Below are 26,745 nucleotides of genomic sequence, written 5' to 3'. Positions count from 1 at the left end.
TAGACAATCTCAAGATGTGGGGCCTCTGGACTCCAGAGGAAGCGAAACTTCACTCGAATCAGCGCGAGATGTTGGCAATCTACTACGTTCTAAAAGGTCACGGTCGGCACCTAGCCGGTGCCTCTCTTTTAATTCAATCAGACAACAAAACGGTAGTTGCTTATTTAAGAAACGAAGGGGGCACAAAGTCACCTTATCTGATGGAGATTTCGCATCAGATATTCAGAATCCTAGACCTGTTCAAGATTCACATAGGAATCCATTATTTACCAGGCCGGTACAACGGCGAAGCCGATCACTTGTCTCGCCTTACGAGGCCTCCCGAGTGGCACCTGTGCCCCAAAATAATGAATCAGATTTTTGCAAAATTCGGCCGTCCGTCAATAGACCTATTTGCGTCGTCAGTAGCCCATGTCCTCCCAATATACGGCACTCTGGACCTGACGGACAGACAGGCCAGCCTTTACGATGCCTTCAGCCAAACGTGGGATTATCCCCTAGCGTGGGTATTCCCACCCCCGTTTCTGATACCCCGCGTGCTACAACACCTCAACAATGCGAGAGGGATATATTTGTTGGTAGCCCCACGTTGGTTGAAAGTGTTCTGGAGACCAGACCTCAAGAACAGGGCCCTGAGTCCTCCGTTCACAATTTACAACTTAGACCAAGTTCTGGTGGACGCGACAACCGGCCTTCCTCCTCCCATGATACAGGACATGACTCTGGAGGTCTGGAAATGTGGGGGTGGTCAGCCAGCTTGAAGGGGTGGTCACAGGAACATATACATTTTTTACATAAGAGTTGGCGGGATTCTTCCATTAAAACTTACAAAAATTCCTGGCAAAAGTGGTGCGTTTGGGCTAATACAAATTCTGTTAGTATGTCAAATCCACAGGGGGCCGATTTAGCTAAATTTTTAATTGATCTTCACCTTAAGCAGGGTCTGGCCTATAATACTATATTAGTATACAAATCAGCAGTTTCAACTCTATGTGATCCAAACTTAAATACCCCTCTTAGCTCACATATACTGGTACGCCAGGCATTAAAATCTATACGAAATTCGAGCATTAAAAATAACAAGGCTCCTATATGGGATACAGACGTCCTTGTACATTGGTTAAAGAACAATAATTGCAATAAGGATAGTTTATACGAATGTTCTGCTCGCGCTGCTATTTTATTATTATTATGCTCTGGTCGTCGGGTACATGACTTGACATTATTGGCTGTAGGTGATGATAGCTGTATTGAGGCTGATAATTCCATGACTTTCTGGCCAAAATATGGATCTAAAACTGATACTGTAGTAAATCGTCAATCTGGATGGCAAATTTTTCAAAATAAAGATAGTAAAGTCTTGGATCCATTATTTTGGGTAAAAAGAGTCATTTTACTATCGCAACCTAGACGTAGAGCTTGCGGTGTTGACAACTTATTTTTGACAACGTGTGGACAGCCAAAGGCTGCTTCACGTACAAATATATCTGGATGGATAAAAAAGATCCTACTGCAAGCCGGTATTAAAGCTAGTGCTGGCAGCGTCCGGCCCGCAGTAGCATCTAAAAGTTGGGTTGATAATATTCCACTAGATGAAATTCTGGCCAGAGGAAATTGGAGGTCAGAAAATACATTTCTTAAATATTATTGTCGACCAGTTCAACTTGCTAATTTGCCGTCACAATTATGTGCTAATTTATTTACACCGGTGGGTGAATGATAAATATAATTGATATTGATATGATCAATAAGTTTATTTAAAAATAATTATATCTAAATGTTAGAATGAAAACTGTGTATTTTATCTTGACAGTAAATGTACTTGCATTAAACTTGCTCACTTGGTGATTACTGTGTATTTTATCTTGACAGTAAATGTACTTGCATTAAACTTGCTCATTTGGTGATTAAAGTGTTTTTGTGTACATACATATAATTTAATTTCTTAAAGTAATACTATGATTCTATAATTTATGGTGATTCTCTTGTATACATAGTACATGATACTTCAAAGATACTTATGTAAAGAGTAATTAATTAATTTTAAGTTATGGTATAATTACATATACCTAATTAGCATTATTTTTGCTTTCATATACTTATTTGTGCTTGTCTGTAATTATTGCAAATGAATATCATTTAAATAAAAGATACAATATACATAATGTCTTTTAAAATTCTAATGTTCCCTATATTCCTAATCACATTGGCGCCATACAGTGCACCAGGCGATATCAAACAGATCTCAAATTATTCATTTATGTTAGGCTTCAAATAACGGTTCAAAGCTTAATAGCAGCGTTTTACCTACCATTAAAACGCTTATTAAGCGATAACCTTATTTGAAGCCTAACATTTAAATCCTGCCTGGTACATTCATATTTGAGAGCCAATGACGAGGGCTCCGAGCGCTACCTGCCTCGTTGCCCCACCTGGTGCACAGGACCTGACGTCACAAGGTAGGGATGGAGTGGGGCGTATTCGTGGTTTGACCGATCTGTTACAGGAAATCAAGTTCGCTACTCTCAAATTATTCATTTATGTTAGGCTTCAAATAAGGTTATCGCTTAATAAGCGTTTTAATGGTAGGTAAAACGCTGCTATTGTTAGTCATAGTAATACAAAACAATGCTACTAGTTAAAGAATGCCGATCAATGATGCACATCAAAAATTGATGTTTTGTATCACTTTTGTATGCAAAAAATGTATTGTAAAAGTACAAGCACACATTATGAATCACTTGCTTGCCTTGGCAGATGATGCATAGAAGCAAAATACAATATATCTTATACATGGTATAATCGAGCTGTGTAAGTAATAACAACGGAATGCTACACATAAATCAAAAGATAAATAAAATATTGGTCACCTACAGAAAATAATATGGTTAGTACATCGCAAATATGTATAATTACTAATTACCAAACACTTTAGTTCAAGCAAAAAATAACTCACATCGATTTGCTATTTTAAAACTTGCAATATAGATTTAACGCAGGTATTCACAATGTTTGTTTCTTCAAAAAAATGTATCAAACAATACACAAATCTCTTCTCGCGAGATGCAGCATCCGTCCAATCCGAAATCACTTCACTGTCAATCATTAGAGCTGAGCACAGACACAGACAATATAAACAAAGCAGTTTTGCCAACCTTCCGAAACAAATTCTATAGTCCAAATCAAGGCCAAGTATCCAAATTCCTTTTTAACTGCCTTGCGCTTATGGTCCGAATCGTACAAAAGCATTCAATTATAGCAAATTTAAAAAAAGAAAATACACGGAAAATACTACTAGTGTAGACATTCTATTATATTTTCTAGATTGTTTATGATCAAAGTTTTGAAAAAAAAACATTGTTCATTTGGATTTGTTGTCTGTCGGTGCCATTTCGTTGAATTTCGGTCTCTTGTGGCGCGAAAACAATATTCATTTGTATTTATTATCACGTGTAGATTATACTATTATTTTTCTTCTATTCATGGCAGGAATCAAATCGTTAGCTGTTAGAGGCATACGAAGTTTTGGGCCCGATGATGCTGATGAACAACGGATATCATTCGATAAACCGCTGACTCTTATCCTTGGACAAAATGGTTGTGGAAAAACTACAATAATTGAAAGTATTCGATATGCCATCACGGGTCAGATGCCACCAGGCAGCCGAAACGAATGTTTTGTCCACGACACGAAAATTAACAGAACAACTGAAGTTCAGGGTCAAGTTAAGCTTAAGGTAAGGTTAGAATTGTTTTCGTATAAGTACCGGTACGAAATCCACAAAACATATGAAATAGAAATAGAAAATGTTTATTAGTAACACAAAAAATTAAATTACATATATAAATAATGGAAAAAACCTAGGAAGGAAATGACACGAAATGGTCACATATCGGCATGATGATGGTGATATGTCGTTGAGACTGCACAAGATCCTTCCAAGAAACTGCACTACAAATCTTTTTAATTACTCAAAATCTCTACTTGTATGTACTTGTTGAGTTAGCGACATCATAACTCTTATTATGTACATACAAGTTAAGTCTTATATTAGATATTAATTAAAGTATTTGGTTTTTTCACTACTAATTTCAGATAGTAAATGCCAATGATAAACAACTAGAGGTGTCAAGATCTATGAGAGTAACATGTATGGCTAAAAAGAAACCAGTATTTAAAACTTTGGATTCATTTCTCTCAGTCATTGATGAACAGGGAAAAGTAAAAGATATATCGTCCAGATGCGCCGACTTGGATTCTGTTATGCATCTAGAACTTGGTAAGCCTAGCACCTACCTAGCAGTGTCTTCAGGTTGCTTACTGCCTCCTTTAGTGTGTACGGAGTCCCAAGGTATTTGTTCCTGTATACTTCTACCTGTTTACAGTCTAGGAGAATATGTTTCGCTGTTTCCTCTGCTTCCATGCATGTGCACTGTGGATGTTACTCTGTTGACAAACAATACTAATGATGATTTTTCAACTGTCGATATTTGTTTTCGCTTACTTATACTAATTACTGGATTACATGTGGATGAAATCCCCAAACCCTCTTTCCTATTGAAATTACAATGTTTTCGATTTCAATGGCTTCCCACACTTTTCTGCTGTAGAAATGGTGATTCATGGAAAGGATTTTAGGGTTTTGCAGCTTGACTCCAGTAAATGCTCAGCCACAGCAGACTTGTTCACCTGATGATTTTGGACAGCTGTGATATGTTCCTTAACTCTCTCTGCTATGGTGTGCTTTGTTTCCCCAATATAAGAACTACCGCAACTGCAATCAATTTTATAAAGGCCAGGTGACTGTAAAGGAATAACATCCTTTGGCGACCTTAGGCTCCCTGCGACTATATCATTTTAAGTTCTATTTTCAGGTGTCTCAAAAGCAATTCTAAATTCAGTAATATTCTGTCACCAAGAAGATGCCAGCTGGCCCCTGGATGAGGGCAAGAAGGTCAAGGAAAGATTTGATGAAATATTTGATGCAGACAAATACAGTGCTTGCTTTGATCGACTGAGAAAGATCCGGAAGGAGTATGCCACATCTATTAAATTACTAGGTGAGTTAAATTCTAAAAGTTATTTTATTTTTTATTTTATTTTATAAGACACACCAACAGTACATAAACAAAGCTAGCAAAGTAACAAGTATAGTGGCCACGTATAATATCTATGCACCAATAACAGGTGTGCAACAACGCTCAAACAGTTCGAGGCTTTTTACACTACATTATTAACTACAACTATACATTAATAGATTAAGTGATTGAAACATGCATAGGAAAATACTAACTACTACTAATAGTACTAATATAATACCACAAGCATTTTAAGTTTTTTTAAACATTCTGCGCTTTAAATTTTGAATAGAATCACTAAATATGTCTATTTCGAAGTTTTGTTGAAGTGACAGATTATTCCAAGTTACTTGCATTCTATGGACCGGAAGTGACTTGCCCAGTTTAGTCCTGGTAGAACCGGGGCGAAAAATAGTGCGAAGTTATAATTTGGCATATAATTATAAATCGAGGAACTATGTATTTTTTATTTTACATTTTCTCAGCTTAACGCGAGGTCTACAGCTCAGAGACACTTTTATTACTTATGTTTGATACTTACATATGACTGTATTAATAATAATGACAACAACTGATAGTAATAGTAAATCATCTCATGAGGTAAAATACACTTTATTTATCTCTGCTATTAATACATGACAATAATTTATTTTTACTTTGATTTAGAACAAAGTGTAGCCCACCTGACTGAACAAAAGGAGGAACTAGACAAGAAAAAATTAAATGTTGTCAATGATGAAAGCCGTATCTCTGATGCTGAGCTAAAGGTGTCCAAGATAACTCAGGAGCTTAACCCAATCACGGAAAAACTGAAAGCAATAGAGATACTACAGAAGAATTTAGTAGCATTTGAATCTAAGAGAGAAAAAATTAAAGCAAGGTACACAATACATTTTTTAAAACTATTCTTAAAATTAGGTTGTCAAGCGCATCTTAGGCTCCCCAAGTGAGCCATGGCAAAAAATGTTGGAATAGCACTCTGTGATTGGTTGAGTTATGCATGTGGTCTGCCTCTCCACTTGTACAGACAAACCCTCAAACCTCAATGTAATTACTAATTACTTTATGAACTTGGTAATCTTGGTATTTGTTTAAATAAAAATTAAAATAAAATACAGTCAATATTTGTTTGCAGATTGGAGCATTGCCAAACTCAAGAACAAGAGCTAAAGAAAGCTATCAAGAATATTTTTGAAGGATCAATTACAGAGTTACAGGAAAATATAAGTATGGTCTCTTAAATTTATTTTATTTTATATTCAGCTAATGAAAATGCTAATCAGTTTAGTAGTCAGCATCAAAAAAATAAAGAGAACGTTATTTCTATAGCAATAAAGGCGTGTTACGATATATTTGGCCACTTTGGCCGACACTACCTGTTTGATGCTTCTCTCGTGTCAAGGTTCCCTTAAACAGGATGCCAAGAAAGCAGCGAAGCTGACAGCCCCGACCGTGGCGTCTCTCAGGTCAGATACAGGGCTATAATCGCGAAAATCGAAGTTCGTCAATTGGGGGCATTTTTCTCTGTCACTCTAATTATGTCTTACTGAGAGTAAAAGAGAAAGATCCCCGCAATTTGCGAATTTCGGTTTTCGCGCTAGGCCCCCAGAGCACGAGTGCGGGCACGCAGGGCAATCCAGCAGGTGCGCCATGGTTAGCGGTGCTGTGTCGCAAGCACATTGGATAGAGTGACCACAAAAGCAATCTGTTTGATGCCGAATGCCGACTACTGTAGGCTGTAGGGCAGTTTTCATTTCAAAATGCCATATGTTCTAAGTGTGCTCCTTTGTTGGAAGAACTTGATGTGATTGAAATTTGGTTTTGTCTTATTACCAGGCAGTTACGGCACAACAGCTAAAGCAAAGCAAAAAGAACTGGAAGAGTCCTATAAAAAGAACTTCTCATTCAATAAGGATGAGGAGAAGATTGCCAATGAAAAAACGTCCAACGAGGTGAAGTTTAACAAGCTCATTCTGTTGGAAAGCCAAAACCAGGACCGGATTGATAGAAAGAACAACATGATTGTGGAAACAGCGAAATTGGCTGGTAAGTATTTATTTTCTTGGTATTGAAAGTTTGAAATGGTAATTATTTATTTTGGCTTGACCAGTGGTTCCCAAAGTTGACTGGGCTCCGACCCATGTAAGAAAAACCGCCAAAGTCGAGAACCACCTCCTGGCTGTCTTAAAAAAGGGGGCATAAAATGTTGTTAGGCGGGTTCACACAGAGCGATAATACGCGCGAGGCAATGGGGAAGGCGGGCTGCCAAAATTTGCTACTAAGTGGCGCCACTAGAGTTTGTGACATCATTAGTTTGGCCGCACCTTTTTTCTTTGAATAAATAAATTACCATAATAGTTAATGGAAATGCGAGTTACCACAATCAAATAAGTTTTGTATTAATTTAATGAGATATTTAGGTACCGGTCTAAATAGTATTTAATATTAGACATGATCAGAGGTGGGAGCTCTGAATCTGCATTGATATCTCTGTAAGAATTTACATCACAGGTGAATTCTGTTGGTGCCTCATAATCGACGTTTAATGCTGGATTCAATTGAAAATTATTATTTTGGTCGTAAAATATTAACTTGTTGATATTGTACATTTTCCTTGATATTTTAAGCATAATATTTTTGAGTGAAAACAGTACATAGTCTATACACTTAACCTTTCTATGGGGTCTTTTTTTTTTCTTTTAAAGTGCTTTTAACTGTGTTACAGTCAGACGTCCATTTTATTCCATTTTATTGCGTTAAACAGACGTTTATTACGTACATGAAAATATCCTACATGCTCCTGTCAAAACAAAACTTTATTTGAATGGCTTTGAAACTTTATCCGACAGTTTCTCGGCCTCAGATACAAAGTTTAATACTTATACGGAGAGTTTAATTATGAGGTTTTATTAAACATTGTTTTATTAAATACAAATATTTTTTAAAGTTACAAATTTCATACAACGAGTTGGTCGAGTTGTCTCAAACTGTAGTGGCGCCATCTACAATTAGCTTTCAGCCGCCTTCCCCATTTCGTACACTAGCCGTTTTGTGCGCGGGGAAATTGCTTCGCGCATATGCTCGCTTAGTGTGGACCCGCCTATTGATAACGTGCAGATTCCCTAGTAGTTTCAAGGCCCACTCAATATTCGCAATATTATGGTTTGGGAAATGGTGAACTAAACTATAATGATTTTATTTTCTTATATGTAACAAAATGTGACACTTTTGCACTTAGGATTTTCAAATTTTTATTTCAAACTGATAGGGTTCAATTCTAATACTTTTATACCAGTTATATGGTTAAGGTTGGGTTAAGAAACAACACATTTATTTATACCCTCTGCCAACAAACTGTCTTACAGTTTGGCAGAAGAAAATAAAATTGTAAAAACAGGGTTTTTTTTTACCAGAATAAATGATTTTTTTTTTTTTTTTTTTATATGTCAATTGCAGAAATTGAAATCCAACCTATAGAAACGAATGAGGAAGCAGATGCAGCAATTAGTACAGTAACAGATAGAATCAAATCTCTGCAGAAGGATCTTGAAGAGTTGAAGTCTATGGCTGACGCAGAAGAGAACAAACTCCAGTCACTAGTCAATGCTAGTAGAGATGCCCTTGTAAGTCATTCTTATACCTATTACCTGTATTAAGGTACCTGGGCCAAAGAAGGCTTCTTAAGCTCACCTGCTTTCAAGATTTCATAGTTTTATAAGTGCGAATGGGACAATGATATAACTATAGATAGTTTAAACCCATACATAAGGAGCATAAACAATACTTCCATATTTATTTCTATACCTACGAAGAAAACTGTTATTTTTGATTAATTTTCAATTTTCGCATTGCATTCATTCTTGTCATACTCGTTGCTACACATAAACTTATCTCTTTCTCCTTCTGTGTGCGGGAGCTCATTATCATTATATCCTTAAAATTCTCAAAATCAATTAAATATAATCAATATTATTAAGTTAAAGTTAGAGTATGGTGCCTAAGTGATAACTTTATTTCTTCTGTGCTTGGAAATCTTAAGGATTAAATATTATAATCTATAGCTGCAATGATTTATTGGGCAAGAATGTTAACTAAATGATAAATCAGTATATTATTTTAATTTAGCATCATTTTTAGTCTCGCCATGAACAAAAAATATCAAATAAAGAATCAGAAATTAAGTCTCTAAGGAATAATATTGTCAAGATTGAAAGAGAGATAATGGACGCAAATGAATCAAAGCTACGATTGGAAACGGTGGAAAAAAAAGTCAAAGCTGCAGAAGAGTAAGTTAACATTTTATTATTATGTTAATATATCCTTTAGCCCCCAGATGCTTACAAATGCATTGCAATTTGAATCTTGTTTCAAGACATTTCAAAGTTGCATTTGTCTTGGTAGCTTTTCGTTGGGCGGCATATTGTTTATTTTTTCTTACACAATCATTGTTGCAAATTTCACACTTACATATCATCAGGTGACAAGCAAAACTCACAATTTACCACCACAAGTTCATAGCCATAAAGTATTACAAATATTAAATATTTTGGGTTAACAAGATTGGTTGAGTTGAATTCATAACTTATAAAGTAATAGTTTTAACTTTATTAATCAAATACAATTATCAAACCACAAAGAGTAAAAGCCCATTTTGCAAGTGATTCACCGCCAACGCTACCGATAGTACCTCAATTATTTGCCAGAATACTTTCATAATAATCCAATAAATTATTTATATTTATAGTGAATATGAATCAGCAGTACGAGAATTAAACACAGAAGAATGTCAAAGAGAAATTAATGATGATGAAAAAGTTATAGAGCAACATGAACATGAATTAGAACAACTCAATGAAAAGGTACGTGAGCGATACAATGTATTTTGAACATTAATGCATTGAAAATAAAGTTCATATAAAACAAATTACAAATATTTCAGGTAACGAAGCTTCAAAAACAAAGCGCAAAATTAAAAGAACGAGATTTAATCGAAGAGTCGTTGAAGCAAAAGGAAAAACAACTGATGCTTTTAAAGAATAAACACAGAACTGCTATCACAGAATTGTTGGGGCGAATGCCAGAGAATGGTTTCACTATGGCGATACATAAATTTGATTTGGAACTATCGGCGGAGGTTGAATCTATGAAAAAGAAGTTGAAGGAAAAACATATTGAGGTAAGTTGATTAAAACATATGTTTAATAAAAACGTAAAATAAATGATTAATGAAATGTATAACTTTTTCGATTTAGGCCACTAGATGGCAAACCCTGTATGGCTCAATTGAGCGTACGTAAACAGTAGGGAAGAGCACCTACTTAGGGCTCATTTAGGAGGTGCTAGAACTCCTAAGAGTAAAACTAATTTCATCACATTACGGTATTTGATCGGTTACTGACTGACGGTCACGACGTGGCAGACTCTATCGACTCCATTATTTGAAAAAAAAAACCTAATAAGTTTAGTTAGAGGCATAACTGTATTTTGTTCCTTGAAAAAAAAAACTTTGCATTGGATTAAAGACAAGTGTTTTTTTTTCTTGCCAAAAACTTACCACTCCTCCATGTTTTCGGCAAAGGCGGTACTTAGTATTTTTTGTATAATCAGGTGACCAGTCAAGAAGCCGAGCGCAAGCATGTTAGAGAGATGCTAAACGACCGTCGCAGCGAATTGACTAAGGCTGAAGACCAGATGTACCAGGCTTGCGGTACCCAGTCCTATGAAGCAACCCTTGCTAAATTAAATAGTACTGTGGAGAAATTACAGGTACGTGATATTGTGATATAGCTATAGAAAAATCAATTTCGGTCGTAGTAACATTTGGCGCCCAACGTGTGACTCCGAACTTGGTAAAGCTTATTTTTGTTACAGGAAGATCAAAATTTGGCGCAATCATCAATGTACATAATCACCAAATACAAAGGACAGCTCAAAGACAACAACTGTTGTCCTTTGTGTAACCGTGGATTTGATGCGGAATCTGAAGTAAGCTATATTTTATTGCATCAAAACTGTACTATATAAAATACTATTTATGCTTATTGTTCGATCAACTTAACTTGACGTAACTTTATTACCAGGTGACCGACTTAATATCCCAATTGACAACTCAAGTAATGAATGTTCCTGCAAAATTGGAGAAAATTACAGAGGAATTACAAAGAGCCTCTGCCAAGAAAGATGAACTGCTTGGTATGCGATCCTTGAATGAAAAAATACAGTCTTTAAAAGAGAAAGAAATACCCCAATTGGAGAAAAGACTTGGTGACGTGGACAAGGTATAATTCACCATTTGTTATTTTGATGTCTATAAAAATTGTGCACCTGCTTCCCGATGCATAGATATTTGTGAATTTATTATATCTGAAACATGAATTGACATAATATAATCCCAAATATCTTCCTTGTTACGGTTAGGGTGCGTTCAAATCTGACCAATACGCTGCTAAACTCAGACCAAGATAACTTGGCAGCGATTTTGATAGCAACATCAACTTCTATTGAATTATAAAGTTTAAAACAACACTTGCACAGTGTGTGCTATGAAAATCGCTGTCGAATTAGTTTGCTCATTATTCGCGGTTCGCTCACAAACAAGTGTATTCACCAAATTCGTACTTGTAGCTTCAGAAATGCAACCTCAGACTAAAATTACAATTCTCCCTATGTAATGTCCCCATCCCAATCCCATTTCGTGGCACTTTCGATGTATTTTGTTTCGTTTATATTTACGAATAAACAATATTTCTATTCTATGTTCAAATCTGTATTTTTAGAATATTTCAACAATATCGGAGTCTGTCGAAGAAATATCGATGTCCCTGATGGAACCAGAGCAGAAGTTGCAAACAGCGAAGCAGGTCGCGGGCCACATGCCGCTCATGGACCAGATGATAACTGAAGTCAACAGTATCACTAAAAACGTAATGTAGCTTTAATATTATAGAATCCTTCTTTCGTTTTACTACTCATAGCAGTCACGGAGGGGGTGCAGCCCTCGCTCGTCGGGTGGAAACGAATGTGCGAAGCCATATGAGGCTAAAGCGATAAATTCGCGAACCTTATCTTCATACATTGTAATAGTCTAATTGTATAAGCCTTATACAAGCCTTATACTATAAGGGTAAACACCCTTGAACCTTTTATTTTTGTTTACAGTTAGAAGCCATAAAAGCTCAATGCGGCGGCCTAGAATCCGATCTCACGCTGGATGAAGCGACAGCAAAACAAACTGACTTGAGACAAAAGATCAGCACGCTTCGGTCTCGAGTGAAGAGTGCTCAGGTGAAGCTTAACGCGCACGCGAAGAAACTTCAGGCCAAGGCCGAGGCCAAAAATAAGTTGAAAGAGGAGTATCTCAACATACAGAAAAAGGTAGGCTGTCAATTCCGTTATTTTGAAATGCGGGGGAGGGAGAATCGAAGGAGGGGTAATTAAAAAAAAAGCGAATATGTACAGTCTGGTGATAAATATTACACAGTCAAGTATAAAAATATGGGTGCATACTCAAATAAGTGTTAGGCAAAAATTCCATATTTGGTACAAGCTTTTATCACTGACTAAGTCTATTACTCAGACACAGACACAGACACAGGCAACTATTACTCATCGAGCTAATTCAAAAAAACCCCAAACATAACTAGGTTGTGTTGTTTTATCACAGAGTTCCTATGGCCACCTCCTGTCTTCATCATCAGATCAGCTCGATCGTACCATAGTATTGGATTGTCACCTAACATACATATGAACGCAAATTTCCAGCTTCATCGGAAACCGGGAAGTGGGTCAAATTTAACATGCAAGATTTGACCCATACATAGGTACATTGCAAGTTAACAAAAAGCTTGTAAAATATGTTGCCTAGCTCTTATGTTAGCGAATTAAGAACTATGGGATATATTATTGAGTAAATTATATGCACCCATATTTTTTACACTTGACTGGTCATCAGTCTTTAGAAATATGCCTTGGGTGTTGCTAAAGTATGAAATGCTTCTAGTTTTATAGATATTTACCATTTTCAAAATTACCCCACTTTTGGAGTTAACCCAATGCACCTGCTGCAACCATACAAAAAAAAATGTTGAAGTGAAGAATTTTCATGTTTTTACTTTAGGTACAAGAGTTACATAATTTGCAAGAAACTCTTAAGCAATTACAAGCAAACAGCGAGAAGTGTGCCCTAGAACTGAAGCAGCTTCAGGATGCTACCGGAGCACTTAAAGCAGAACTGAAAGAGAAGGAAAATGCCAAGACTGAGACGGTAAAAAGGAATAGGTATGTTTAAGCCAGCATTTTTGTACAATATTGAATTTTATTCCCTGGAAATAAGGTCTAAAAACATGTAAATGTGCTGTATGTTTACTACCAAATGCTATAACATGAAGTTATAGAAGAAATAAAACTGGGAAAGTGTAAATTAGCAAATTTACGTTTTACCGTTTTACAATGCTTATAGATACACTTTATGTTTCGCGGTAATACTCGCACTATTTCTTTTTTAGACCATTAATCATCTTATTTACCTACCAACAACTATAGTAGATAAAATAGTTAGACCAAGACCAATATTCCAACCAAGTTATGAATTAAAGTTACTTCCGATAAGTTTAATTGTTTTATAAATTAGTAATTCTCGTTTACAGAACCGCAATCGACACTAAGCGAAGCTTTATCACGAAAATCTTAAACTCATTTGATAAAGTGAAGACCATTATAATAGAGATAAAACAACACGAAGAGAAGAACGTTCAACGCGAAATGGATAAAATAAAAGAGGCGAATGAGCGGCTGATGGAACGGCAGAAACAGATAATGACAGACAGAAATACTCTTACTAAAAGAATAGACTGTTTGAAGGATGAATTGGCAAAACAAGAGGTAACCACTGCGACCCAATTTGTAACATTTCACGGGTGAAGGTACCTTATGGCGGTTGGCGCTTAGGCTAGTATAATAACGATGCTCCAATACTAATGCGGCGCTACTTGGCATGAACGCCGACCGCTCTAATGTACCTTTTGACCATGGTATGTCACATTTTAGACTGTATTAAGATTAGGACACAATTGTGTATAAGGTTGGATCAACTATTTCTTGATGTAATTCTCACAAAAGATGGACTTATGGTTAACGTAATTTTTTTTTGTTGTATTTAAATCTATTAAAAACGGAAACCGGGTGGCCAATTCCTCTGGTACATAGATGTGCTTAAGCGGCACATGAAAAAGTGTCGTATGGGAGCAGCAGGCAGCCATACGATCGGAGTGGCAGGCTACAATAATTGCCAAAGTAGCTCAATTTGAATCGCACCGGCGCTTAGAGATGGATGCCAAGCGCGACGATATAAAAGACAGACCACCTGCGGCAATACACTATAATTACACAAATGGTGTGCTCACATGCCCGCAATGTTCACGAACTTTTGGTAACAAGGTCGGCTACGTCAGTCACTTGCGAGCACACCAGAGACAGCAACAGAGTTGATAGCAGTCGCCGTGGCCGAATCGGCCGTGGAGTTTTTTTTTATATAAAAAGTGATCGGTGATTGGCTCTAGTCACACCTGATGGAAAGTGAAGACGGAAATAAGATGGAGCTCACCGGTTCAGTAGTAGCCTATTCACTCTTGTTTTAAAGAGACCGAGGTCATATTTATCAGGGAATACAGAATGAGTTATTATTATGTTCCTATCTACTTTATCCACAAAGCTGTGAAGATATTTTAAAGTTTACTTATTGGGCATTGGTAGTTTGTGGTTTTGTGGTACCGTCAACCGGGGTGAATATGGATGGCTAGGGTGAATTGGGACAAAACTTAAAATTAGATTTACCTGTCAATTTCTTAAGATCTGTCCACACAAATTGTATCAAACAAGATCTACTATTATTTTGAATCGATTGATATAATTTGTGTGGGTGGATATTAAGAAATTGTCGGGTAAATCTCATTTTAAGTTTTGCCCCACCCCAGGCGTCCATATTCATCCCGGTTAACGGTACTAATTTCCACTTAAAAACTTAAACTAACTTTTACGCGAATAAGTGGCGTTTTAGTAAATAATAACTAATTTGACCTATTCCACAGATTTACAAACGCGACTTAGACGATAATCTCAAGCTGAGGAAAGCCCAAACGGAAATTGCTAGCTGTGATAAAGAATTAGCGGAAATCAATGAGAAGATGAGTGGCGTTAATATGGATATGATCACGGAAAAGGGACCTTTAATTAATAAACATACACAGCTGTTGAGAGAAAAGGCTCATACAGAAGGCGAATTAAACGAAATTAAGGTATGTATGATAACAGAATATGTGTAGATTACATAATCTGGTAAAATGTCGACTTGTCGTGGCGGTGGTGCCTATTCTCTGAAACCGTCACTTATTTTGTTGGTCGTTTAACCTTTCGTTGCTCATCGACACGACATCGAACCAGCAAATATCACAATTAAATTCCCAATTTAAAACATGGAATTAAGGGATCAGCGAATGCGACGTGACAGTAACTCGCGCGCGAAATTGACTACCTGCGAAACTGATCCTTTCGGGCATCCTCGGCTCCATTCGGCTAAGCATTGCCGCGAGCAATTATTAGGGTTGGCAAAACTTATCGTCCCTTTGCGTGCACAACCACAGATTAGGTAATGACTTGAATTTTGACAACCCTAAATAACCGAAAGCGCCCGTGTCATAAATTAGAAAGAGGCAACTTGATTCGCCCCTGAATCGCTGTCAGACTTCGGTTTTGTAGGAAGTTTCTTTTCTGTACGGTGTCTCTTTGTAATTATTAACACATCTTGAAACTAACATGCCGCTGGAGTGCCTTATTAATAAGTTACTGTCAAAAAAGTTTTTGTGACACATTTTTATTCCTATCAAGTTCTTCTCGAGACCTTCCTAATGAGCCTAAACTCGATGTCTTTGTGTTCCTCCATTGAGGAGTTCCTTTGGCTACCTTCCGACAGCATCATCAGATCAGCGCCATGTTAGCATATTGTTGCATTGACTTCGGAATTACAGAAGTACTCCAAATTTCAACTGGACCAGATATCAGGAAGTGGTTAACATTTAAGTTACAAGATTTGAATCAAATAAAAAAAAAGAAAAAGAAAAAAAAAAGAAAAGTGTGTAAAATAAAAACCAACAAACTCGTTGGAACAATTGGATTATCAGTTACATAATCATCTTGATTTTTACAGAAAAGACTGCAACAAAATAGGTTAGAATTAAAGAAAGCTCAGAATAAGGACGTCGAGAAGAAATACAGGGAAAAGTTCTACGAGATGAAAGTGACACAAGCATTAGACAAAGATATCAAAGAGTATTCTGTGGCTTTAGAAAAGTGTCTCATGGAGTTCCACAGAGAGAAAATGGAGAACATCAATCTTATCATAAGGTATGGAAACCATCTGTATTTTTTTATAGCCAAAAATTTCATTTTTGATACCAGCACTGACTGTATTGTTTCAACAAACAAAATTAGGTTGGGTTGTTTTATCATAGAATCCTGTGTGTCCATCATCTCCATGTAATATAAAGTTTCAGCTCAATCGAGTAATGGAAAGTGTTTTTTTTAGCTTGCAAGATTTGACCCAAATAACAAACCTTGAAAGTTAAATAAAAGCTTGTAAAAAGGGGATTTGTGTGTGGCAAATTGTCCAATCCAACAGTCATTTTAATATCTAGGATATGAAAAAAGTGCTTAGACTAGACCTTAACATCATTGCAATAAGGTTCACAATTGAACACTCGTGATTTTTTATCGATATTAAAATTAAAGTTAACTTTCAGGGAAATGTGGCGGAAGATATACAGAGGAAACGACATTGACTATATAGAGATAAAGACTGAATCAAGCATGTCCGCTGATATGGAAAGACGGAAATACGATTATAGGTAAGCAATAACCATTTTCTATTTTTTAAATATCAAATAATAAAATAATTTATGTAGTGCACGCTGCACGCTGATTGCACGCCAACTGCAACGTCAGGTCCCAAAACCAATAGAGTTGAGAATTAGGTCATTAGATAGGTATTTCTATGTACTTCATTTCGTTCTATAGGCACCAAGCGGAATTCCATTGCGGAACTGAGATATTTGTATTTTAGTCAAAATGTCATCACCCTTATTACCTAAGGCAATAGAGTCCACCGCTGGGCGAGCGCGGCGAATGGTTTGCCGCGCTCGCAGCGGTACGCGAACATCTACCCTGCAGTCATTAATTTACTTAATTGGACTCTATTGCCTAAGAAATAAGGGTGATGACATTTTGACTAAATTACAAATATCTCAGTACTGCAATGGAATTCCGCTTGGCGCCCACAGTTCTGCAATGGAAGTCCGCTTGGTGCCCAATAAGAACGAAATGAAGTATATAGAAATACCTATCTAATGACCTAACTCTCATTTCCGTTAGTTTTTAGTCCAGGCTCCATATAAAGTTTCCCATGGGCATTTTACGAAAAGTTTCATAGTTCACTGCTGAGTGACGTTGACCGGTTCACTAATGGTTAGTGCAACTGGCCCTTAGAAGAGTTGAGTAATGCAAAATATAAGGCCGCGGATGCACACGACCGGCGGCGCGGTACCGAGCGCCTCGATTAAAACGTAACTTGAATGAATCTGTTTTGTACTCGAGCATGCGTCCCGGCCGCGGCCCTTTATAGCCGCAATTCTGTCCGCAAACCACGTTCGATGTGTTGCTTCTCTGTCGCACTTGTAAATTCGTAGGTAAGTGTGACAGGGAGACGTCGAACGTGGTTCACGGTGGCCCTCTGGAGTAGTTCATGCTGTACATATGTTGTGCCGTAACTGGATGAACCTAACGTAACGCACAGGGCCGTGCAGCGTTTATCAGCTGTCAAATTTAAAATATTAAAGAATCTGTATTTTCCTTATTATGAATTACTGTTTCAGAGTTGTACAAAGTAAGAACAACGTTGAGATTGATATGAGGGGGCGCTGCAGTGCTGGGCAAAAAGTACTAGCCTGCCTCATCATAAGACTGGCTCTCGCAGAAACGTTTAGTTCTAGGTGAGTAAACTTTTAAGCAGTCAAGTCGTAGAGTAACGAAAGTGAACATGGACGAAGCGTAGCAGTAAAGCTCTCAACAAGGTGGATGGACAACGTCGTAGTCATAGCTCATGAAAATTTGGAAAAGCTAATTGTATGTAGGTAAGTTAAACTTCTCTTTACGATATAAAGAACTAATACTTAAGCCGCCGATTGTACTTTTCTTTCGACAGTCAACCCAATAAAGTTGTATTATATTAAATTTTATATGGCTACCTCTCCATCCGGCCTCTCATCAGGTGAGGTGGTAATATTATATTGGATTGTCACCGAAATTTCGTAGGTATGTTTAATTCCAACTCAATGGACATTGGGAGCCTAGCCAAACTAACAAATAAGTTATATGTAATATAGGCCGTGCGCGTTGGAGGGTCTGCTATCTTGTGACCCGAATCGAAAACATAAACTGTAAATATACTTCAAGCCAAAGCAAGTGTTGCCTTTTGGAAGGTAGAGGTAAGGAATGAAATCTCCATAGGCAGAACTGTTGCGAAAGTGTCCAGCTGTCAGCTATAGTTCCAAAACTCTCCTTAGTAGCGCTAGAGTAGCTAAGAACCTAGACGTTATTGACGGTGTAAAGTGCCCTGTCTATGAATTGTTTTTTTTTTTTTTCAAATATTCTAGGTATTCTAGCGCCATTTATTTAAGGTTTTTTGATGGACACTTTTTGGTACATGGAGATTTCATTCCTTACCTCTACTTTAGTTGGCTTCTACAGTTCTGCTTTTTCTTGTGCATTGTAGGTTCTGCCATCTTGTGGGTTACATTGTAAGCTTAAACTTGACATTTACACTTCGCGCCAATAAACAGGGGGCTCCTGTACTGCCCCTGTTCAGTCATGCACGTTCCTTATTTTAATCAAAAACATTATTTCAGATTCGGCATCCTAGCCCTAGATGAACCCACAACAAATCTAGACCAAGAAAACGTACGGAGCCTGTGCGCCGCGCTCGGTGAGATAGTTCAAGAGCGCATGAAGCAAAAGAACTTCATGTTCATCATCATCACTCACGACAGGGAGTTCATCGAGTCCCTTGGCAATGTGGACAAAGTCACGCATTACTACGAGGTCTCCAGGAACGACGAGGGGAAATCACGAATCAAAAAGATTAGGTTCACTTAAGCTTAGCTTTGTTATACCATTCCATTTATTAACTTGTTGTTGAAGGCAGTGCCTTACAAGCATTTATTTAATCTACTTAAAAGTATAAATTTATGTTACCTTTTTTCAATAAAAAGCTTTTTTATTCTTTTTTATCGTTTTATTTGCTTAGTTAAGGGCTGACTACGCCAAACTTCATGTCTTATGTGATCGCTTTATATATGTATATGTTTAGCTTAAAATGGTGCGTTCAATGCATTCAAGTTAGGGCGTGATCGATTCCTTATAATTACATTATAATACACTGTGTTATATACACATACAATTCACATTTCAATTGATAGTAAGCCCAGTAATACTATTCAAAGGCTCGCAAATACCAACTTGGTCAATATGCAGAAGCTTGCTTTCTTGCAAAACCGTCAAAGTAACACCAAGCAGCTCCGCAATCTGAGTGGACGGGAACGACAACGACAAGCATTTCGATATATACGGCACAAAATCTTCAGTAAAACAAATGCATAACGAAACAAAATTCTGCCTCTCGATATCTGTAAAAGCCTGTTGTTCTCTGTGGTAAAATGCCGTTAACACTTGAACAGCCTGGTTTAAAGAATTCCTATATGCGTTGTAAACCTCTTTCACAATATTTAACGGAGCCGTGTTTCTCAACATGTTCAGTACTATCAACATTCCATTGCAGTATTCAGCCAACGGATAATAGTCTAAAAGACTTTCAGGCGGTCCTGCAGAAGCATTTTCATTTACTGGTCGTGGTACGTTCTTTATAGTAGGCACTTTGTAGGACTTCATCTGGTTCTCGAAGTGATTTTCTGCTTTTTCTAATCCTTTATAGAATTGTGCCAAAAGATTTTTTCTGAAGAGCGGGGTCAGAGTGCATCTCATGTCCGCACCGACTCTTCCAAATGATAGAGAGAGATACATGCACTGGTTAAATAGGGATTCAAAGTTGGATTCGTCTTCGTTTTGTAAGTCTCGGTTTAGGATTTGGGCCAAAACTTCTACCTGCAAAAAAACTCAAATTATAATAGTTGACACATGATGAAATTTATAACTAAATGTAGTTAAATAGATAAAAATGAGGAATTTATTACAACAAATTGGAAACTAAAAAGTATATGGGAATAAAAAATTCAAGACCTCAATGTTTTGAAAACAATTTTTTTTAAACATCCTAAAAGTATAAACATACATAATTGTATCATTCGATTCCTTACATTTTATTTTTAAAAATATTGTATTGCAACTATACATAAACCCAATATTTCGCCTACAAAATCGCAATTTCCTTGTTTTCCATACATCGAAAGGGCTTCTAAGCTAAGCAATAGTGACGTCACGATGTATTGCCATTTTGTTTGGAGCGTTTCGTCAGTGAAGTGCGATTGTCAAACTTAAAAAAAACGCATTTAGACATTTGATCCTCAAAACAAACCTAATCGATTGATACCAATTTGTCAACTAGCCTATTGTAGAGCCTCGATAAAATTTGTCTGTGCTGTTCATGGTCCTCAACTGTTTCCAAGAACAAAACAATCCTCTTAAGTTCTAAATCCTTATGTTAAGCATGTGACAACCAAGTTGACCCTTTGAACGCCACGCCTATCGTTGTGCGTTACGTCATCGTTAACCTTATCGGAATGCAGGAAGGTTGATATTGGGCTGTATCCGAGCGCGTCATTTGACGTATTTGGCGTGCTAAGGCCGCGTCACACTGCAGCACATCCCGTGCTTGGACGCAGCCGCAACGTACCGCCGCTGATCGAAAGCGCCCCGCTACAATGTGACGAAGCCTTTACGAGCAAGATAGCTGACTAGAAAGGAGTAGGTATTAAGATATACCATGTACCTTTTGCTTCAACCAACAAGACAAGGCACTAGTTCCATTCAGTTCGTCTTCTCTCGCCCTAGACTCGTGGGCGTCGGGCAAAAATATAGATTTGTGCTGCGTCAGAACGTTGAACAGGTGAATACGGTGCAACTCCACTATTCTCCTCAACAATCTTTCACTGGCTGCAATGAGAATGCAGTTTAAGTCAAAGTATGGTACTAGTTAGCACGACAACGGAAGATTTTGTTCCTCTTGGATTGTAAATATATAAAATCAAAATGTATGTATGTACATTTTCGAGTACCATGAATTTCTTTTTACAAGCTTTTATTTAACTTGCCCTGTTAGTATGTATGGGGCAAATCTTGCAAGTCAAATTTGACCCACTTCCTGGTTTCCGATGAAGCTAAAAATTTGCATACATATGTGAGTCGGGTGACAATGCAATATTATGGTACCATCAAGCTGATCTGATGATGGAGACAGGAGGAAGCCGTAGGAACTCTGTGATAAAACACCGCAACCTAATTTTGTTTCGGGGTTTTTAGAATTGTCTCGATGAGTATTAGTTGCCTGTGGAAAAAAAGTACAGTCAGTGATAAAAGCTTGTACCAAAAATGAAAGTTTTGCCAAAAACTTATTTAAATTTATGAGTGGCGGCGTAATTGTGTAACAAACAAAAAAATACAGACAAATTCATAATCTCCTCTATTTGTTTTTTTAGTTAAAAAATACATACATTCGGTATTTTTGGCATCCTCCAGAGCTTTTTCGAACCAAGCGTTTCTTGCTTTCAAAAAATGTAAATGAAGACCATCAGATGTGTTAGTTTTGCATCCTGTGTATTGAATGCTACCATCATCATCCGTCGATCGGTATACGGTGTTGGCTCTTCGGAGATATCCAAGTATCTAAAAAAATATAATTCAATAATTAGTCAGTATCCCATTTTCTATTTTGAACTTTAATTTCATAGCAAAAAAACTACCTGAAGACATTGCGGCAGCGGCAAATCATAGCGGAGCTGATTGAACAAATGATATAGAGTCTCAAACCAAAGTGTCATGATCTCGGATGTGGTGTTCTGCAAATAAAAATATATTACTTAGATTAAATTATAATTACCTATATTAGTTTTAGATGCTGTGTGTAAGACTGCGGACTGGATGTCGTCCAAAACAGTACCTACTATCAATTACACACTTGGCAAATATCGACAAGCATCCACAAGCACAAGCATGTCTTCGTTCACATGCTTGTGTTTGGCTTGGCTTGAGTGAGCTTGCAAGAGCTAGTCGCCAATCCGGGCCAGTGTCGGTTTTTGTACACAGATCAAAAGACCCTTTGTTTGCCTGTCCCAATACAATAACGCACTTGCAAGCGTGTAAATGACATTCAAGTGTTTGTACTGTACATGGAGCTTGCAGCAGACGTTTGCTAAGACTCGGCAAGCGTGTAAATGTAGCATAATGTTATAAAGGTGTGTGTGTGTGTGTGTGCGTGAGTGCGTGCGTGCGTGTGTGTGTGTGTGTGTGTGTGTGTGTGTGTGTGTGTGTGTGTGTGTGTGTTATTGTGTGTGAGCAACTGCAGTTGGAAAAAAATCTGGGCGCAAAAAGAAATTTTGAAAGGGGATTACCACCTAAAACTAAAGAAAACTGTAATGGATATATGCATTTTGCCCAGCCTCACTTATGGAAGCCAAACATGGACTTTCACCAACAAAATAAAACATAAAATTGCAGTTTGTCAGCGCTCGATGGAAAGAAGTCTATTACATTTTATTTTTATTTTTTTCGTTTTTACTTTCATCTGCCATCGGCTTTCTTAGCCATAATCAGATTGTATGTATTTCTTTTTCCAGGTGGTGGTCCATTAACCACCATTCCTTTATGTGAAGACAGGGGGTGGGTTATTTTCTCTGGTCTAGTTCCAAGATCTGCCACCTTTTGAGTCTTGTGATGTTACTGTTGTCGTTTAATAGGTCTCTGGCAAGTTCGTTCTCATGATTTGTGAGCCTTTCCTTATATTTCTTTGAGAAGCTATTTACTTCCTCTTTGATGGTTGGTATTACATATACCAATATAAAATCTATCTGGACGTATGGTATACAACTCTGGGGTTCAGCCAGCAATTCTAACCTCGAGATCATTCCCTAATCTTTCCCTAATCCCCTAATCTTTCCCTAATCTTTGAATGATCTCGAGGTTAGAATTGCTGGCTGAACCCCAGAGTTGTATACCATACGTCCAGATAGGTTTTATAATACATTTGTATACCAAAAGTTTGTTACTGAGCATCAGAGGGGACTGACTTTTGGTGAAATGTTTGGTTTTCATGATGCTTTATCATTGCTTTTAGACCTTTTAGTTCTCTGGCAGCTCTGTTAAATGCAATTTTATCTTCTCTATACCTACTTGTTTGCCATCTTCTTCTTAGTTGTCTTTTCTCTTTAACCTTGTCTCTTATTTCCAGGGATATATTTTTTGTGGAGCTTCTAGTCTTAATGCATGGAGTTGACTGCCAGGCAGCTTCTTGTATCTTGTTTGTTATGTAGAAGGTTGCCTCATCAATATCTTCCTCAGTCTTTAGCTTAACCCTCAAATTATGTTTTTCTAGATGTTCTGTGAAAGCAGTCCAGTTTGTTCTATGATTACATAATGCTAATGGCTGTTCTCTTTGCATTACATATGCACTAAATGTCCCTATGACGGGTGAGTGATCAGAGGAACTATCAAAACAACTCCCAATATCAAAATATGTATCAGAAAAGCCTTTGATTATGAAGAAGTCCAGCCGGTCAGGAACTTTATTTGTATCAGTAGGCCAATATGTAGGTTCTCCGGTTGATAAGGTCATCAGTTTCAGGTTGTCAATACATTTTTTCAATTCACAAACCCTGGTTGTTACCAGACGGGAGCCCCAGTGAGTATGTTTACTGTTCCAGTCGCCTCCACTGATGAACCTTTTGCCTAGACTCATAAAATAGTTCTGAAACATTTCTTCCTTAATAGAAAATCTGGGAGGGCAATACACAGCACTTATATTTATTTCTCCAATTCTATCCTGCACTGTTATAGTGGTACTTTGGAGATAGTTTTCTTTGTGTTCACTATGTGGATAGTGTTTTATACTGCTCTTGATTATTATTGCTGTTCCTCCATGGGAGGTCCCATCAGGGTGAATCTGTATTATAAACATTATAGTTTTGTAATTTGAATTGTTTTTTGTTGTTCTATTTTATTTGTTTCAAGTATGATTTCTAATTCCTTTTTATTGGACAATAGCCCGTTTATGTTCCAGTCTACATTTAAGGAAAATACACAAAGTAAGAAACGAAGATATAAGAAAGAGAACCAAACTCACAGATTCCCTACAGCATGCACTGAGACTCAAATGGAAATGGGCAGGCCATATTGCTAGACTTAATGATAAAAGATGGACACTTAAAACAACAACATGATCAGGGCCTATAGCACAAGGAAAAAGGAAATCAAGCAAGCCATGAAGGCGTTGGGTAGAAGACATTCATAAGGTCGCAGGTGCAAGCTGGATGGAGTCAGCCAAAGACCGTGAAAAGTGGCATAAGTTGGAGGAGGCTTTTACCCAAACGGGGTCCATATAAAACTATCATTCATGTCAAATAATATATATAAAACTGTTAAAAAAATATGGAATAAATAAAGCTTTAATAATAATATATATTATATCCCATTTTACCCTTTAGGTACGGAACCCTAAAAATGGTTGTTGGAGACCCGTTTTCATTTCATAAAACCTATCCAATGATACCCCACACCAATGGGTTAAAGCGTAAAAATTAAAAAAATTAAATTATATGGGAGGTTAAATTTTTTTTTTTACTTTACCATTTTATTGCCGTGCATGATTTATATATCTTTGCTAAATTGTTAGTGAGGTTAGTTGGAATGGATGCATAGATACAAGCAAAGAAGGATAATTTAATAGTTCATATTTTAAGTAGTAGTAGTAGTAAACTCTTTATTATACAAAAACATAATAAAAGGAACTTACAATTAGGAAAAGCTAGCTAAGTACAAAGGTGAACTTATCCCTTCAACATAACCATTCATTTCATTCATTTTATAACCTATTGGAATGAAACACCAGATCTAGTTTATCCTGGAAATCATGTGATTGTTGTTGTTTCAAGGACTTGCAAATTTCCAATGCGCGTTTTATTAAAGGGCCATCCAAATTCAAAAACACAAAAACTGGCCCGGAATTTATGAGGTTAAAATAAGTGTTTTATTGTGTACAAACCTGAACTAAAGGTATCTCGGAATACCGCTTAGATAAGTTCCGAATGAATGTGAAGATGTCCAAAGCACTCTCATAGTCCTCGGCAGAGAGGGCTTCACGCATCAATGCAGGCAATTCTAATAGTTCCAGCAACTTCTCACTCTGGTTGCGTATGGAACTGTAGCGACTGGAATTTAAAATGTGAATGTTAAAATAAATGGTGTCTCATGTTAATACTGGAGTACTGGCTGGAATATTTATGGTATAAGGAATATTTCAAGATTTACCATTACTATTTTTGTACCTACCTTTTCTCCTTAACAATATTTCCAGCCATTTGCGAAAAATTCTCACATTCCTGTATAAAGTCAGGAGTAGCCTCAAGGAATTTTGTTAATGATTCTTTAGAATTCCCAAGGTCCTTCATGATGGTCCGTGAGATCTCTGCCGTCTCCACAAATGTCTTGTAATTTGTAAATGCCAGGTCTTGAGTTTGTTCTGTCAGTTGGTTCATTTCTTCAGTCAATCTTTCTGGCTCTTTTCTTATGTGATCCCAATTTTGTGAACCCACTTTTTTTATGTATTCATTGATTTCACTGAAGTATTCTGCATTTTCTGAAATAAATATATTATTAACGGATATTATTTCGTAAATAATAATGCATGGAAAATAGTATAGGTACGCTTAGTATTATAATCAATGGTCAAGTCACAAGGGTTATTGTAGCATCGCCCTACTATATATGATACCGTAACAGTAGCGAACAATTCCCTGGAATAGTAAGTGGAGAATAGATTCTTACCGCTGATGGAATCAGGGAACAACAACTGGCACAGTTCGGTTAGTTCTTGAGCCATGGTTGAATATAAATTTAATTAATAGGAATGAACCAAGCCCAGTTAAAGATTATACTCGGTGGTTATAAAGATTTTTTGAGCATAATATTATATTTTATCTTAGCACTTTCAGATAATAAATTTTTCAGCACAGCACAGTACATAAGTCTGACAAGTATTGTATTCAAAGAGCATATAATCACTACGTTCTATGATTGTATTGTTTTGACAGTTCTTTTTGACATTGACAACGTCCACGTAAATATTTATCTAAATTTTGATTATCACGCCCTCTATTGAAATAAAAAGAAATGATTACGCTAGAGGCATTTGTAGCCATTTCTTAACTATAAGCATGTACCTTACTATTCATGACGATGCATGCTTAGGTTTACTTTGAAATATGAAAACGCCTCAAGAAGTAAAACGCTTCGTACTACGCAGATATATATTAATAATTTTGGAACTTAAAATATAAAAAAATACGTATTTACTCAGAAATCAAATAAATATAAATTATTTGTATGAACCAATTAATG

At 36.9% G+C, this 26,745-nt stretch overlaps 3 protein-coding genes across 3 annotated transcripts in view; 1 reads left to right on the top strand and 2 right to left on the bottom strand.

Moving 5' to 3' along the window:
- LOC133524167 (transmembrane protein 47) overlaps window positions 1-3,248 on the bottom strand; it is a 53,534-nt gene extending 50,286 nt beyond the window's left edge. The window contains exon 1 of the mRNA XM_061860032.1: window positions 2,957-3,248. The gene's annotated coding sequence lies outside the window, so the exon portion shown is untranslated. The remainder of the gene's footprint in view (window positions 1-2,956) is intronic.
- A 116-nt stretch (window positions 3,249-3,364) lies between these two features.
- Window positions 3,365-19,407, top strand: LOC133524162 (DNA repair protein RAD50). The gene is made up of 22 exons (XM_061860024.1): window positions 3,365-3,737; window positions 4,097-4,280; window positions 4,876-5,061; window positions 5,746-5,959; window positions 6,215-6,306; window positions 6,916-7,125; window positions 8,536-8,702; window positions 9,217-9,365; window positions 9,824-9,938; window positions 10,019-10,255; window positions 10,687-10,845; window positions 10,951-11,064; window positions 11,160-11,357; window positions 11,856-12,002; window positions 12,238-12,453; window positions 13,196-13,356; window positions 13,725-13,959; window positions 15,165-15,371; window positions 16,280-16,476; window positions 16,872-16,976; window positions 18,000-18,116; window positions 19,032-19,407. The coding sequence occupies exons 1-22, from the start codon at window positions 3,483-3,485 to the stop codon at window positions 19,276-19,278; spliced, it is 3,912 nt and encodes a 1,303-aa protein (XP_061716008.1). The 5' UTR covers window positions 3,365-3,482; the 3' UTR covers window positions 19,279-19,407.
- On the bottom strand, window positions 19,396-26,404 carry LOC133524165 (conserved oligomeric Golgi complex subunit 8). The gene is made up of 7 exons (XM_061860028.1): window positions 26,173-26,404; window positions 25,678-25,984; window positions 25,391-25,556; window positions 22,098-22,193; window positions 21,849-22,020; window positions 21,128-21,291; window positions 19,396-20,283 (listed from the first exon to the last, which is right to left on the bottom strand). The coding sequence occupies exons 1-7, from the start codon at window positions 26,225-26,227 to the stop codon at window positions 19,591-19,593; spliced, it is 1,653 nt and encodes a 550-aa protein (XP_061716012.1). The 5' UTR covers window positions 26,228-26,404; the 3' UTR covers window positions 19,396-19,590.
- Window positions 26,405-26,745: the final 341 nt, after the last annotated feature.

The sequence above is a fragment of the Cydia pomonella genome, chromosome 13 (genome assembly GCF_033807575.1).
Source record: "Cydia pomonella isolate Wapato2018A chromosome 13, ilCydPomo1, whole genome shotgun sequence".
NCBI lineage: Eukaryota > Metazoa > Arthropoda > Insecta > Lepidoptera > Tortricidae > Cydia > Cydia pomonella.
Note: the sequence above shows the minus strand (reverse complement) of the source record. Positions and strands in the feature narration are given on the sequence as shown.

What these genes read in the sequence shown, in the direction of transcription:
- LOC133524162 (XM_061860024.1), top strand. Translation starts at nt 3,483, where the DNA reads ATGGCAGGAATCAAATCGTTAGCTGTTAGAGGCATACGAAGTTTTGGG. An exon ending in GTACTGTGGAGAAATTACAG is followed by an intron (nt 10,846 to 10,950) that starts GTACGTGATATT and finishes TTTTTGTTACAG; the next exon opens with GAAGATCAAAATTTGGCGCA. An exon ending in GCAGAAACGTTTAGTTCTAG is followed by an intron (nt 18,117 to 19,031) that starts GTGAGTAAACTT and finishes ACATTATTTCAG; the next exon opens with ATTCGGCATCCTAGCCCTAG.
- LOC133524165 (XM_061860028.1), bottom strand. Translation starts at nt 26,227, where the DNA reads ATGGCTCAAGAACTAACCGAACTGTGCCAGTTGTTGTTCCCTGATTCC. An exon ending in GTTCCCTGATTCCATCAGCG is followed by an intron (nt 25,985 to 26,172) that starts GTAAGAATCTAT and finishes TATTTATTTCAG; the next exon opens with AAAATGCAGAATACTTCAGT. An exon ending in GGATGCCAAAAATACCGAAT is followed by an intron (nt 21,292 to 21,848) that starts GTATGTATTTTT and finishes TTCTCATTGCAG; the next exon opens with CCAGTGAAAGATTGTTGAGG.